Here is a 13,450-nt window from a genome sequence, read left to right on the forward strand (position 1 = left end):
AATGAAATAGTGTCTCAAAATTGAGAACATGCAAGAGAACTCTACGACTATAGTCCTTCACATAGGCATTAGAGATAACAAAGCAAAAATATACCAGATTGCCTAAGAAAGGCAAATATAGATCAAAATAAAATGATCATCACTGTAGAAACAACCAATTTGTGCTCAACGTCTTGTTTATTTTGCCTTAAGACAAATTCTCACATATTTAACAATTACATAAGTGTTTTCAAATAGTAACCAGCACAGAGTTAAATACTCTACTATCCTAAATTATTTTCCAAAAAGTTTGTTTATGCCTCAGTAGGTAAGGTATCACAAAGACACACTAACTGTAGACAGATATAACAAAACCGCCATTTAAAAAACTGAAGGGAATCTTGACTACATGGGAAGGCAGCAGGACTAAAAGCACGGTTTAGACCAGAAGGCTGGAGAGGAGCAAGGATTAGTTTTTCAGCCTGTGCTAACCTGCCTCCTGAAAGTAGTCCCATCGATCCCAGAAAGCCTTCTTACTGTGGAGCTAATAGCCAGCCTAAATACAGCTGCAAAACTTCAAGGAGACTTCTTTTTTGTAGCACACATCAGTGAGCTCAGAACTAAATTCCTACAGAAAAATTTCCAAAATAATCTAAAAGGAAGAATTACAATAGAATGTCTAAAATATAAATTCAGAGTACCTATTTTTCACCTTGTTTCATTTGATTCACAGAAAAGCAGCTGGCCATGATGGACAGCTTATGGTGTTACTCTGCTTTGCTATGTGGAAGATGGAGCAGGTTTAGCTGGATTGCAGGAGCTGGGCCAGCTACAGGAGACGGCATCATCAACTCTTGGCACAACCTGCCTCATCGTTCAGCCGAGGGTCTGCCAGCCAGAACCCCACTGCTTGAAGGATGGTAACACTAAGGAAAGACTTTCTGGAGGGGAAATTAAAATTCAGAAAAGAAAATAAGGCAGTGATTTTTCTGGGGTTCATCAAGATTATAAAAGACTTCTTTTCTCTCAAGCCTCCAGGAAATGCAAAATTTTAAATAACCTTGGGATTTGTTTCATTTGGATGCTTTAAATGATTCCTTTGAGCCTGTAAGGCCTATGGTCCCTGAATAGACTTCTGCAGCTGCTGCACCTAATTTCATTTTGGCATGGGAAGAGGCTAGGACATGTCTGTGCAGTGCAGTCTCACTCTTCTCCCTCAAGCAGGAGCTAGCATCATGATTCAATAAAATTTAAAAGTGCCTTTCATCACCTACATTTGTACAGAGTGATTGCAACTTCAAACAGAATGAATACAAGTAAAGAAAGCAGAGCATTGTTTACAGGGTGACAGCTGATTTGCAGACAGAAATATAATTATGGATGATAAAAAAGGGAAAATAGAAATGCGAACTATTGATTTCCTGGACTAATTTAGAGCTCTGTTGCTGATGTTGATCAGTAAGGCATGTTCGTTTATGATAATCCAAGGGGAGTCTGTAGTATTCACATGTCACTTAGGACAGTGAAGGTTAAAGGGACTTATTTTTCCCCGTCCTTGTTTTTTTAGTGATCAAAATATATTTGAAAAGAACTGCTGTCTGAAATAGATATAGGATTTCAGGCTGTAATGTAAATTGGTAAACATATTGTCATAATAAAAATCAAAGCAAAGCAATCACCAGCAATTCAAAATCCCCAGCATTATCTTGGATGTAGGGATGAAAATATGAACCCTGTCAAGCTGTTTTAGCCTGGTGCAGTGTAAAAAGCAATTTAATATGGATCACAGGGAAGTCAGAAACCAAGACACTGCTGATCCTGAGATCAGCAATCACTGTCAAAGCAGACAAAGCTGCTGTTTCATAGTTCTTGGCCTCTTCTGCATTGGACTGCCACCCAGCACCTCCCTCCCAAGCCATCTGGGATTTGCTTCTGGTTAGAAGGAGGGGTGGCAGGACCCTCCCCACACAACCCCTTGTCAATCCATGACACACAAGTTGAGAAAAGACAGAAAGGGCTCTCCAGTCAGTTCAGTAAGAGACAGATAAATTGAGTGAGGGAAGGTTCATATGTATTTTGTCTAAAGTCTATTAAATATATCTAAATTCTGACAGATTAATGGTTTGCTCAGTTCCCACTCCCCATGAACAAAAGCAAGATGCTGACCAGCAGAGCACCCTGTATTCTTCTACAGACTCTCAGACATTCGCTCCCATTAGAGACCCATCATAGAAATTATGAGGACTTTTTTTTTTTAAAAAAAAAGAAAGCATATAGGAACCTTGCTCTGAGTTGATTATTCTTCATTCATAAGCTGGCAAGTCTGATAAGTGAAGAATATACTTTCAAAGTTTAACCTGCAAGGACAAAGTGGTGGTTTTGGCTGGGATAAGAGTTAAATTTCTTCATAGTAGCTAGTATGGGGCTCTGTTTTGGATTTGTGCTGAAAACAGTGCTGCTAACACACACAGAAATGTTTTCGTTACTGCTGAGCAGTGCTCACACAGAGCCAAGGCCTTTTCTGCTTCTCACCCCACCCCACCAGCGAGCAGGCTGGGGGTGCACAAGGAGTTGGGAGGGGACACAGCCGGGACAGCTGACCCCAACTGACCAAAGGGACATTCCATACCATATGGCGTCATGCTCAGCATATAAAGCTGGAGAAAGAAGGAAGGAAGGGGGGGGGGACGTTGGGAGTGATGGCGTTTGTCTTCCCACGTCACTGTTACGCGTGACAGAGCCCTGCTTTCCTGGAGATGGCTGAACACCTGCCTGCCCATGGGAAGTGGTGAATGAATTCCTTGTCTTGCTTTGCTTGTGTGCGTGGCTTTTGCTTTACCTATTAAACTGTCTTTATCTCAACCCACGAGTTTTCTCACTTCTACTCTTCCAATTCTCTCCCCCATCCCACCAGGGGGGAACGAGCGAGCGGCTGCATGGGGCTCAGCTGCCGGCTGGGGTTAAACCACGACAGACAATTCACATCTTTCCCCCATCTGCTTGCCTAGTAGCATCTGTAGATAATATCAGTTTTCAACTCATTTAATATCTGTAGCATAGTGTTAAAAAACAGTTGTGAGTCCTTGGTCTAGACCTACAAAATGTGGATTTCTGCAACTGATCGCAATCCAGGACTTCGCTACATTTAGTTTCTAAGAACACAGAAGGCCAGATACACTACTGAATACAACCAGAGATAAATACTGTCTCTTACTGAAAATCAGTAGATGAACTCTAAAGAACTAACAACTTAAAGAGCATTCTTTTGCAAGATTATCTTCCCTGATTAAATAATATTCCAACAAACAGAAGAATTAAGCCTTCAAGATTGCAAGCAACAAGCAAACTCATCTATGTCTACCGGACTCCACCACATCCAGCATCTTACTTTTCCCTTTTCTGTCCTCCTCACAGGTTTTCATGGTGCCACAAGACAGTTTCACTCTGCAGAGCAGCAAGGACAGTAGGTTCACAAATACACAACAGAATTTAGCAGTAGAAATGTCGGGAATAAAATTCAGCCAGCAAGCCCACTAGCTGAAGACAAAACAAGACTTCTATCTGGGCAGAGGCAATTTCTGAATGCCAAAAAGCAGAGAGGCCAGAAAGAAAACAGCACACTAAGTGACTTCATATGACTTCAAATTCTAAGGAAAAACATCTCCATCCATCCAGTTTGTATGCACAACAGTAACTTCGGGAAACTGTTGTTAAAAAAAAAAATTCTTCAACTTTTTACCACTTCAAAAAATAATAGCACAAGAATCCCTTCTAATCACTAAGTACATGAGTTTTCTTCTTAACTTTTGGAAATTCAGAGCAAAAACTCCTTGAGTACCTATAAAATCTCAAGTAATACATTCCTTTTTCCTGGAGGGCCTATCTTAAAATGTCTCTGAAAATGCCAAGAGTTGATGTTTCTTTCTCTGAACAGATGGTAGCCACAAAGGCAGTACTAATGCACAACTGAGGTAACAGTATCTTGTACGAAGGCTCAACTGGATGCGCTGCAAAGCAGAAATAGTCATGCTTTAGAGAAAAGTGTCTTGCACCTTTACTTTATGTACGTAGGTTATCTTGAATCCTTTAACATCTAGATGGAAACCCACACATAACACATTTAAACCCCATTCCTGTTGTTCATAATACAGTCCTGAAATCCAATATGTTGGTTTTCTATTATGTTGCGGGTTTAAAATATACTTAAATAGACATTTAATAGTTTATACCTTTGAATTAGCCCTAGTTCTGAGCAGAAATTTGATGAATAATTTATTCTCATCTAAGAACAGCTCACACTCGGAATCAGGTATGCCACCTCTTATTCAGTCACTAAATTACTCTGAGTAATTTGTGACCCACATGCTGTGGGTTAATAGTTTATTGGGGCTACTGAAGTTTTTCTGACTTTATTCTTATAGTTTAAGAATTTTTGGCACAAATATACTGGCAAATTCAGAATTTAATCCATGAAATCATCATGAAACCCAGAGGTAGTCTTTTTCAACTTTATTAAAAAATGGCAGAATTAAGCCCAAAGTCTTCTCTGATCACGTAAGACATGAAACTGAAACAAAGATAAAGAGCCAGAGAAAAGCTGGTCTTCTGAAATGACAACTTCATGTCAGTCCAAGCTATATGGTATTTCTCTCCTCACCTGATATAGTGACTAGTGTTAAATAATACAGCCTTTTTCTGTTACTGCCTAAAATCAAATACAGTGTACAGCATGCTATATGCACTTCTACCAGTGACAGAGAGTAATACGAATAGTCTGTTGTAAACTGTTAAAAGAAACGGCAAGCACCGTTCTTATACAAATTGCGTTGGCTATATATGGAGCTTTTCCCGTTTCTCACGCCTGATAATCTGCATTGCAGCTATGTTGCTTTTTTTTTTTCCCCTCTCCTGAAAGCTCTTTTAAAGAAAGGACATTACTTGAAATAAGGAGGAAGTAACACTCATTGTAACAAAAATGTACTGGTAACCAAGTCTGCTAATATAAGGATTTTCATACATCAGAAACAAAGGAGAATGTTTTTAACATATTGCTACCTGTGATCTACAGTTTGGCATTCTTATAAAAAGAACAGATATTTAGCATCAGATTCTTGGTTATGTTTGGGGTTGGTTTGTTGAGGTTTGTAGCCCCCCCTTGAACTACAGTTTTTGCCGCCCCCCCCCCCCCCTTTTTTTTTTTATAACGTGCAAATAATTGTAATCTGCCCAGCTGGAACATAAACACATTGCTGGCTTTGATGAATGTCATTAAGTACTAGAGAGCTCTATAATGACACTATTGCCATGTATACATATGTCTACTAAAAATCTCTTTGCATTCATGACAAAGATAAGTTGATTATAACTCAGTTCATTTTTTGTTACTGTATCAATGACATGAACTGCTCTAAAGGCTGAACTTCTGGTTATCATAAGGCACACCTGCAAAAAGGCATATCTCTTCAAGGAAAAAAATGAAACAGAAACAAGCTCTACTATGATTCCCACCCTAGCTTACAAAGCAAATACAAATTTCAGCATTTCTCGCCTGTATTGAGAGTTAAATATAGTATGTGTTATTCACCTAGGAAACCTTCCTTTTTGCACTTTAGCAATTAAGAATTCTTTTTTCTGACTTGAATGAGGAACAATCCATTACAACTGCACACAACAAAATTGTACTACTCATTTCTGTCAATCACTGAAAATAAAATTATAGAATTTTACCACAAATCTTTCAAGTGTGTTAGATATTTAGTCTAAGATGTTAAGATATTTAGTGTAAGACTTCTCTATAAATAAAAAGCAGCAGTCTCCAACCTGCAATGACTGAATGACTGACTGAAAAAAAAAAAAAATGGAAGAAAAGAAATTGTCATACCGGTGAACTCCACTGTTGCACATAATGATGTGACAAGCTCCAAGCCTGCTACAGAGTTCGGAAGACACTGAAAGCAATCCAACCCCCGAAGCACTGCAGGCAGTGTATGCGCAGGCAGCCGTGCGCTTGGATCGGATAAAGGACCCTATCAGTCGGTAAAGTTCATCCAAGCAATTGAGAGGCCTCATGAGCTGTAAGACAGGAAGAGAGAGAGGTATTTAAATACTTGCTACTGAGAGCACATGAAATGCTTTTTTAGAGCAGGTCATCACAGCGGCAAATGGAATGGCAGGGCTGGCTGAGAAAGCTGAAGCCAAATTCTGTAACATAAATACAGAGCACAGAGTCTTCCACTACATGACCTACAACAACTTTTTCAAATTTTTAAATTCTTACCGTCACTGATTGTTTCATTGCCAGCCCTGCCTACAGAAGCGTTTTTTGCTTCAATAGACCCATCAGTGCCGTTTCCATTAAAGGTACTGGCAAAGAAGGGAAGCCATGAAGAGGCAACCTACAATGGTATGCATATACAGGAGGGATGCCAAGACTGGTTAATTGACTGGCTGAGAAAATCAGCTTACAATTAAGACAACACTGTCCTTTATTTATGCAAATGTCTAGTTCCTAATCCTCACTAACAAAATGGAAAAATAAAAATGAACAGAAGTGACAAAAACATACCACAAAACAAGAACAGTTGACTTTGTAGCAGGACTTAAAATAACCTCAGCATTACTGTATGGAAAATAACTGATCCACCTAGTAAAGAAGGCAGCATCAAGTGGAAGGCTGCTCTCAGAAGAGGAACCTTCAAGAGCGGTCTAGCAATGAAAAACATCATTTCACGGTGCTTTGCGTAAAGGAGACGTTCATAAGATAGTTTTGCAGACCTCATAATTCCAAATCCTCTATTCCCTCTATTCCAGAAACACTTAAAGATTCTGAAACCCCCCTCCCTGCTACTCAAAGAATTAACCTTTTGAAAGCCAGATTCATTCCCTAAAGACAGTTTTAAGTAATTAGGGAAATGGCAGCCTCACTTGCTCCTATATGAAGGTTACTTCACTGGAAAGCATACAGGTCAAGTAAACCAATTATAACAACCAGCGTACTTAAGCCTGGGCACAAATACATTTAACTTGGTTTAGGTTCTATCAGTTTAACTCGCATCCATTTGAACTGATTTTAACTGGTGCCACTACTAATGCAGAGCTACAGGGAACATAGCAAAAGTCACAGCCCCAAACTGAGACCATGCACTCACTCTTAGCTCGCTCCAATTGCAAAATACATGCATTAGCTTAACTCAGCATCCCTTGGTCACATCTGGATTATGAGATGCTTTTATCTTGCCCTTGAACTTTTCAGTGAAATAGATAGGGAACAGGTTTAGGGGTAAGAAGCACTCCACACATAGCTAAATGCCTCCTGCTGTACCTGTGACTGCTTAGAAAGTTAAGTTGCTGACTGACCAGGGAAGGAGAGGCACAGGCACGTGTCCTCCTCCCCTCCCATGCAGTCCAGCATGGATCCAAGAAACAGGAACTATCAGTCTGTTAATGCCCACGCTAGATGATACCAACATAAAATTTTAGTCTGTCACAGGGCTCAGCTGATGATCACTGTATTTCTCACGCCACAGTAGCTCAATCACTTTTGAAGTCAGTGTAGGCAAGACCCTAGGAGCTTCTTTTTTCCCCCCTATTGGGCTGCAATACAGGCATTAACTCCCCAACAATAGGAGAGAGCATTAAATGAATTTTCATAGCCCCTGGGATCTCTCACTCACAGAGGTTTAAAGACAGATAAAGGCATTTTAAGAAAGCCTAAATGAGGAGGTTCAGACGCAAGCCTTCTGAGCAGGATGCTGACGGAGTATTTAATTTGGAACAATGCTTCCAGTTTTCAGAACAAGGAATTTCTGCCTGCACTTGCTCTTCCCTCACCCTGCCCTTCTACCCTCAACATGTTCCTGGAGCTACTGCATTGCTCTGAAAGCAAAATGAAAAAGGAAAGCTATGGTTCCCCTTCTCAAATACAGGGATGCACTCCAGTCACGCCTTTTGATACAGAACCACATGGCACCACATACCCCTAAAACACAGCTGGGACAAAGTGCTGCAAGAGAGCTCCTCCTTTACCTGCACTTGCCCCCCAGCTTTAAATAATTCAAATTTTCAATGGAATTAAGAAAGCCTCAGGAAAGGATTACAATAACACAGTGTGTAACATGCACAGTTTAATTAGGCACTTAACATTTTTATTTACCTTATCTATATAAGCCGCTTTAGATGTTGAATTTGGAGGCAAGTTTGACTTGTCCAGGTAGAACGCCCTGAAAGAACAAACAGAATAAGGCAAAAACTGTTAATTGTTTAAACTCCTGAACAAAATTTATATAAGAGACTATTCTTAGACACAATCCTAAGGTTCACTTTTTTGTTTTGTTTTTTTAACTTCATGCTAAGAGAGGGTCAAGCAATAACGCATGAGTAAATAGGCACTATCACTCTTTTTTTAAAGTAATAAGGAACAGTTTTTGCTCTGGAGACAAAACCAGTCCCTCTGCCCTTTGACAGTATAGAGCAAAATTTTAATGTCTACTTAGTAGAAAAAGAAAAAATGCATCTGAAAGCAATTTTCACCAAAGCTATCCATGAAAAGGGTTGTGTCAACAGTCTAGATTTTAATAGTGACTTTGGGAAACCTAACATATAAAGAGTGCCTGAGCTTCATGCACTACCAGCTATTTTATATTAGCTGTATGGAACTGCAATAATATAAGACCAGAATCCCAAACATGAAACACAGTACTGACAGAGGCAACATACAGAAGCTCACAATATAAAAAGAAACACGAAAGCAAAAAGCCTACAAGGGGGCAAATACGCGTCATACAAGCAAAATGGCCTTTGCAATGCGCACGCTCACGCATGCATGGGCAAATAAAAATCAAACTGCCTCTCTTTACAATTTCTGCATACTTCTTTGAGAATGAATTAGTGCATGAAAGGAAAAGCCAAAGAAAACTGTCATTTACCTGCAGAACACAAGTGTGATAGAGAAAGCATGCTTACTGTATCAGGTTTATCTATTGTGTACTAAAGCTCATCAACCCACAGTCTCCCAGTTCCTTCTATAACCTTTCACAAAAAAGTACAAAAAAAAGTTTCTATAAAAATAGAGACAAATGCAAAATGTGCTCTTTTGAAAGATAAAGGTTGGCTAATTTCTGTGTGGCACAAAGGAGGCTGACAATTTGAACAGAGGGCTTCCAAGCTATCCTTCTCTCCTGAGACAGGAAAACTTCTCTCACTCAACACCAGAAAGAAAGAGGTTTAGCAAAGAGCACATGGGAAGCATGGAGCATTTCTCCTGTTTCCTTCAACTCAGGAACACTAGAGGAATTACTCTTTTTCTTTCTACCTTATAAGCAAACCAATTGCTCACCACAGATAGGCTATCATTAAACATCTCATAGGCTGAGGAACTCTCTTACATATCTCTGTGATAAGATCACCGTTTCTCTGCCTCTGAAGTATTGCTTAAGGAAAAAAAAAATTAAAAAATTGTCCCTGCCCATGGCAGGAGGGTTGGACCACATGATCTTTAAAGGTCCCTTCCAACCCAACTATTCAATGATTCTCTGATCATAAAACTCATTGTGCTGGTTGAAAAGCTCCTAAAACCTGCTGGGGCAGCTGAAAATAGAAACACCTGGTAGGCTTCCCTGCCTGGATAAGGCATCCAGTGAGAACCAGGCAACAGCTACCACTGCAGCAATTCTGGCCAAGGTTAAAATAAAACAAAACCAAACCCCACTGAACTATGGAATGTGCAGGAAAGAAAAATAGATTCTCCAGTGGAAACCTCAAGGTATCACTAGGATCCAGCTCCGTTGCCTGTGCACAAGGAGCAGACCTGACTAAAGGTCACAGCTGAGCCGTAACCCAGGCTGGAACTATGGAGTGTGGTAACCAAACTTCAGTTGCAATAAAATATGAAAATAAACACTGAAAATAATGCTTCTTAACTCTGAAATGACAGGATCACTTGGATCCTCCAGTCATGAAAACACTGATTCATGTAAGACACATGGATAAAAACCACGCTCCCCCCCTTTTTATGGCTTTATCCATGAGAGAAGGTCATCACACTGTTACATATTCGCAGGGCAGGAGTGCAGCCTGCAGATTTGAATAGCCTTTATTCTTCAATAATCTAGAATAACTGAGCTGATAAAAAAAATCCAGCCACCTTTAATTCTAGTAGACTTTACTTCCCATAGCTTTGCAGTTTTAGAAAAGCATCCTCTCCCAAATTTAAGGTTTGAATTAATCCCCTCAGAAAGCCCAGCAAAGCTAATCTAGTCCTGTTATTCCATTAAGGCTGGTGCATGATCCAGAATGTACTCTGTGTCAAAGGAAGCTGGAGACTATTGGAAGGAAAAGAGGTTTGCAGAGAAAATTACTCATAAATCACTCTGAGTGGCCACAGCACATAAAAGCTACCTCAGCAGCAACACACCAACCTTCTTTGGTAGCAAAGCCAAAAAACAAAGCATCACCCTGCCATCCACTGAACATGATCAGACTGAAAGCCCACACTGTTTTTTCCTGCCATGCCACAGGAAAAGCTGCTTCATTCAGAGTCTGTTCAGCACTCCCATTCTCTTTGGACTGTTATTTCAGCAAATTCAGCTGCATTAAACGAAACCAGCAACCAAATATAGAACAGTACACACATTAATGGAGTACATGGAAAATAATCAACTCAGGGTACAAAATGAAGCAACATGGACCCTAGAACAGGATATACAATTATAGGAATTACTCCATTAATTCAGTCAATTATTCATTAACCTAAAGAACAAACAAAAATCAACTATACACAACATTAATTTTAAATATAAAAATATCCTGTTACAAATGAAACTATCCCCCCCCAATCAGATAACACTCCCAGATGTTTCTCAAGTGCTTTATTTTTATTGCTTTTCATAAAAACTGTCTTCAGTATTTTACAGAACATGACAAACTGTGGACAGCATATAAATTTCCAAAGCACTTCACTTAATTACTAAATGCTTGTTAAGGTCCTTAATCATATTTTATGGGAAAAGTTAATGGCAATCTTGGCATGGTGCCCAATTTGGACAATATTTTCTAATCCATTTGAAATGAACAAGAATGAAATCATAGTTCTTTGTCTGCAAATGTGATGCTGGTTTTGCTTCTAAAAGCCTTACAATTTCTCTAAGCTGTAGCAGAAAAGCCTTTCTTTAAAAAAAGGTAGAAAATCCAATAGACATTAAAACTACAGGGGATTATTGCTGTGTTCCACTTTTTTAAGATATCCCCCATGTAAAAATGTCAAATAATGGGACAAATCTCTCAGGGAAATCTTACACTGGAATGAGGTAACAAACATCTTAGAGTTCAAAAAGAAAAATGTATCACAAGATGAATGCTTTCCCAAGATGTTTTCCCAGAACTTGAGTACAAAGGAGATGCGGAAGTATTGATGTTTTCTCAGTGAAGCATTTTATAGGGTATCCTCCAAAATTGACCTGGACATGTAAAATCCTGAAAATTTCAAATATTGAAAATTGAACCCTAAAGAGACTCCAAACGTGTAGAGGTGCGTATTCCTGAGTTACTTTGCACAGGCAAATAATTCAATCAAAGCCAAGTTTCTAGTCTTACTCTCAGCTTGTTGTTCCAGAAAGCCCAGAGGGTTATCCTAGATGTTCATCATCTTTTCTTTGAAATACAACGATAGTAAAGAAGTGACTGGAGTGGTGCAGAGCACAGGTAATTCGGTTGTGGCATTAAATAAAGGCAAGTTGGGGGTTCTGCTCTAGAAAGGTTTTGCTTTGATGTTATAGCAGAGAAGAATTTAGTCTTATATATTCTTCATCACTGTGGCATACATATAAATAAATTCATACTGTCTTCAACAGAAGGATGGAATTATATTTAAATTCTATTTGATTTTCAATCCCTTGGTCACAAGATATTCAAGATCATGTAGATAAGGATGGTCAACAACATGGCAAAGGATATATCAGTACAAAAGTGCAGAGGCACTAAGTGGTAGAGATAGTGTCCCTAATTCTTTTCTTCAGCTCAAACTACAAAGCATGTATTTATGACATAAATAAATAATATCTCTGTGTATTTGCATATATATACGCATATACTTTTGCATTTCTTTAATAACAATTCTGGGTTCTGCCATCTGGTTGTTAACTATATAGGTGAGCATGTGTATAAGCACATATATATGTATACACATACATCTGGAAATACATTTTTATATATATAATACAGATATAAATTCAATTGTTTCTTTACTACAAAGTATCCATTGCAAAAAACTATTTGCTGTCACAACAAACAAATCTGAAAGTGTTTGACATGTTCTTTCCACTAAATGTTAAGTCTCGATAAATTACCAAGTATAATTACCCTCTCAGTCCCTACTAAGACCTAGTGATTTTAAATCATGTGTCCTAACATCTCTGGCAGTGATACAATCGTATGTATGGTGTCACTAGCAATTAGAGAAAGGTTTAATTGTAACAAGCGAAAGCCTTCATGACAGTATAGGATTTTAAATTCTCAAAGAGCATAGATAGTAATATTCTGACCTTTCACAACTATTGTGCAAACTGAAGTGCAGAACAGAAAATTTTAACACCACGTGGCTCTGAACTTACCGCAGGTAATTCATATTTACCCACCTCTAGTGGAGGGTGTCCCTGCCCGCAGCAGGGGGGTTGGAACTAGATGATCTTTAAGGTCCCTTCCAACCCAAACCATTCTATGATATTTCATGTGTAAACAACTCAGCAAGCATTTCCTTTGTACTCGGCACTGGTGAAGCCGCACCTCGAGTGCTGTGTTCCATTTTGGGCCCCTCACTACAAGAAAGACATTGAGGTGCTGCAGTGTGTCCAAAGGAGGGCAACGAAGCTGGTGAAGGGTCTAGAGAACAAGTCTTATGAGGAACGGCTGAGGGAACTGGAGTTGTTTAGTCAGGAGAAAAGGAGGCTGAGGGGAGTCCTTCTCACTCTCTGCAACTCCCTGAAAGGAGGCTGTAGCCAGGTGGGGGTTGGTCTCTTCTCCCAAGTAACAAGCAATAGGACCAGAGGAAATGGCCTCAAGTTGCACCAGGGGAGGTTTAGATTGGATACTGGGAAAAATTTCTTCTGCCAAAGGTTTGTCAAGCATTGGAACAGGCTGCCCAGGGAAGTGGCTGAGTCACCATCCCTGGAGGTATTTTAAAAGATGTGTAGATGTGGCACTTAGGGACATGGTTTAGTGGTTGGACTTTTCAGCGTTAGGTTACCGGTTGCACTCGATGATCTTAAAGCTCTCTTCCAACCTACATGATTCTATGATTCCTGGCTTACTCTGGGCACAAAATGACAAACCAGCTTTTGCTGGTTTCTAAGTGTAAGCAAACAGAACTGTGGGAAACAGTGCAGTCTATGGGGAGGAGGATGTGACTGTAAGGTGAGACAAGCAAAATACACACAGAAAAGAGGAGAACAATTAGATTTAGTTATGCACAGAAATACCT

The 13,450-nt window shown here is 39.5% G+C and overlaps 1 protein-coding gene across 2 annotated transcripts in view; it reads right to left on the reverse strand.

Moving 5' to 3' along the window:
* The window catches only part of PREX2 (phosphatidylinositol-3,4,5-trisphosphate dependent Rac exchange factor 2), a 190,774-nt gene that overhangs the window by 23,315 nt on the left and 154,009 nt on the right, over nucleotides 1-13,450 (reverse strand). For both annotated transcript variants that reach the window (XM_054815635.1, XM_054815637.1), the window contains 2 exons: nucleotides 8,132-8,198; nucleotides 5,861-6,051 (listed from right to left, as the gene is read on the reverse strand). In XM_054815635.1, the coding sequence (XP_054671610.1) occupies nucleotides 5,861-6,051; nucleotides 8,132-8,198 (258 nt within the window). The remainder of the gene's footprint in view (nucleotides 1-5,860; nucleotides 6,052-8,131; nucleotides 8,199-13,450) is intronic.

This window comes from Grus americana, chromosome 2, assembly GCF_028858705.1.
Source record: "Grus americana isolate bGruAme1 chromosome 2, bGruAme1.mat, whole genome shotgun sequence".
Classification (NCBI taxonomy): domain Eukaryota; kingdom Metazoa; phylum Chordata; class Aves; order Gruiformes; family Gruidae; genus Grus; species Grus americana.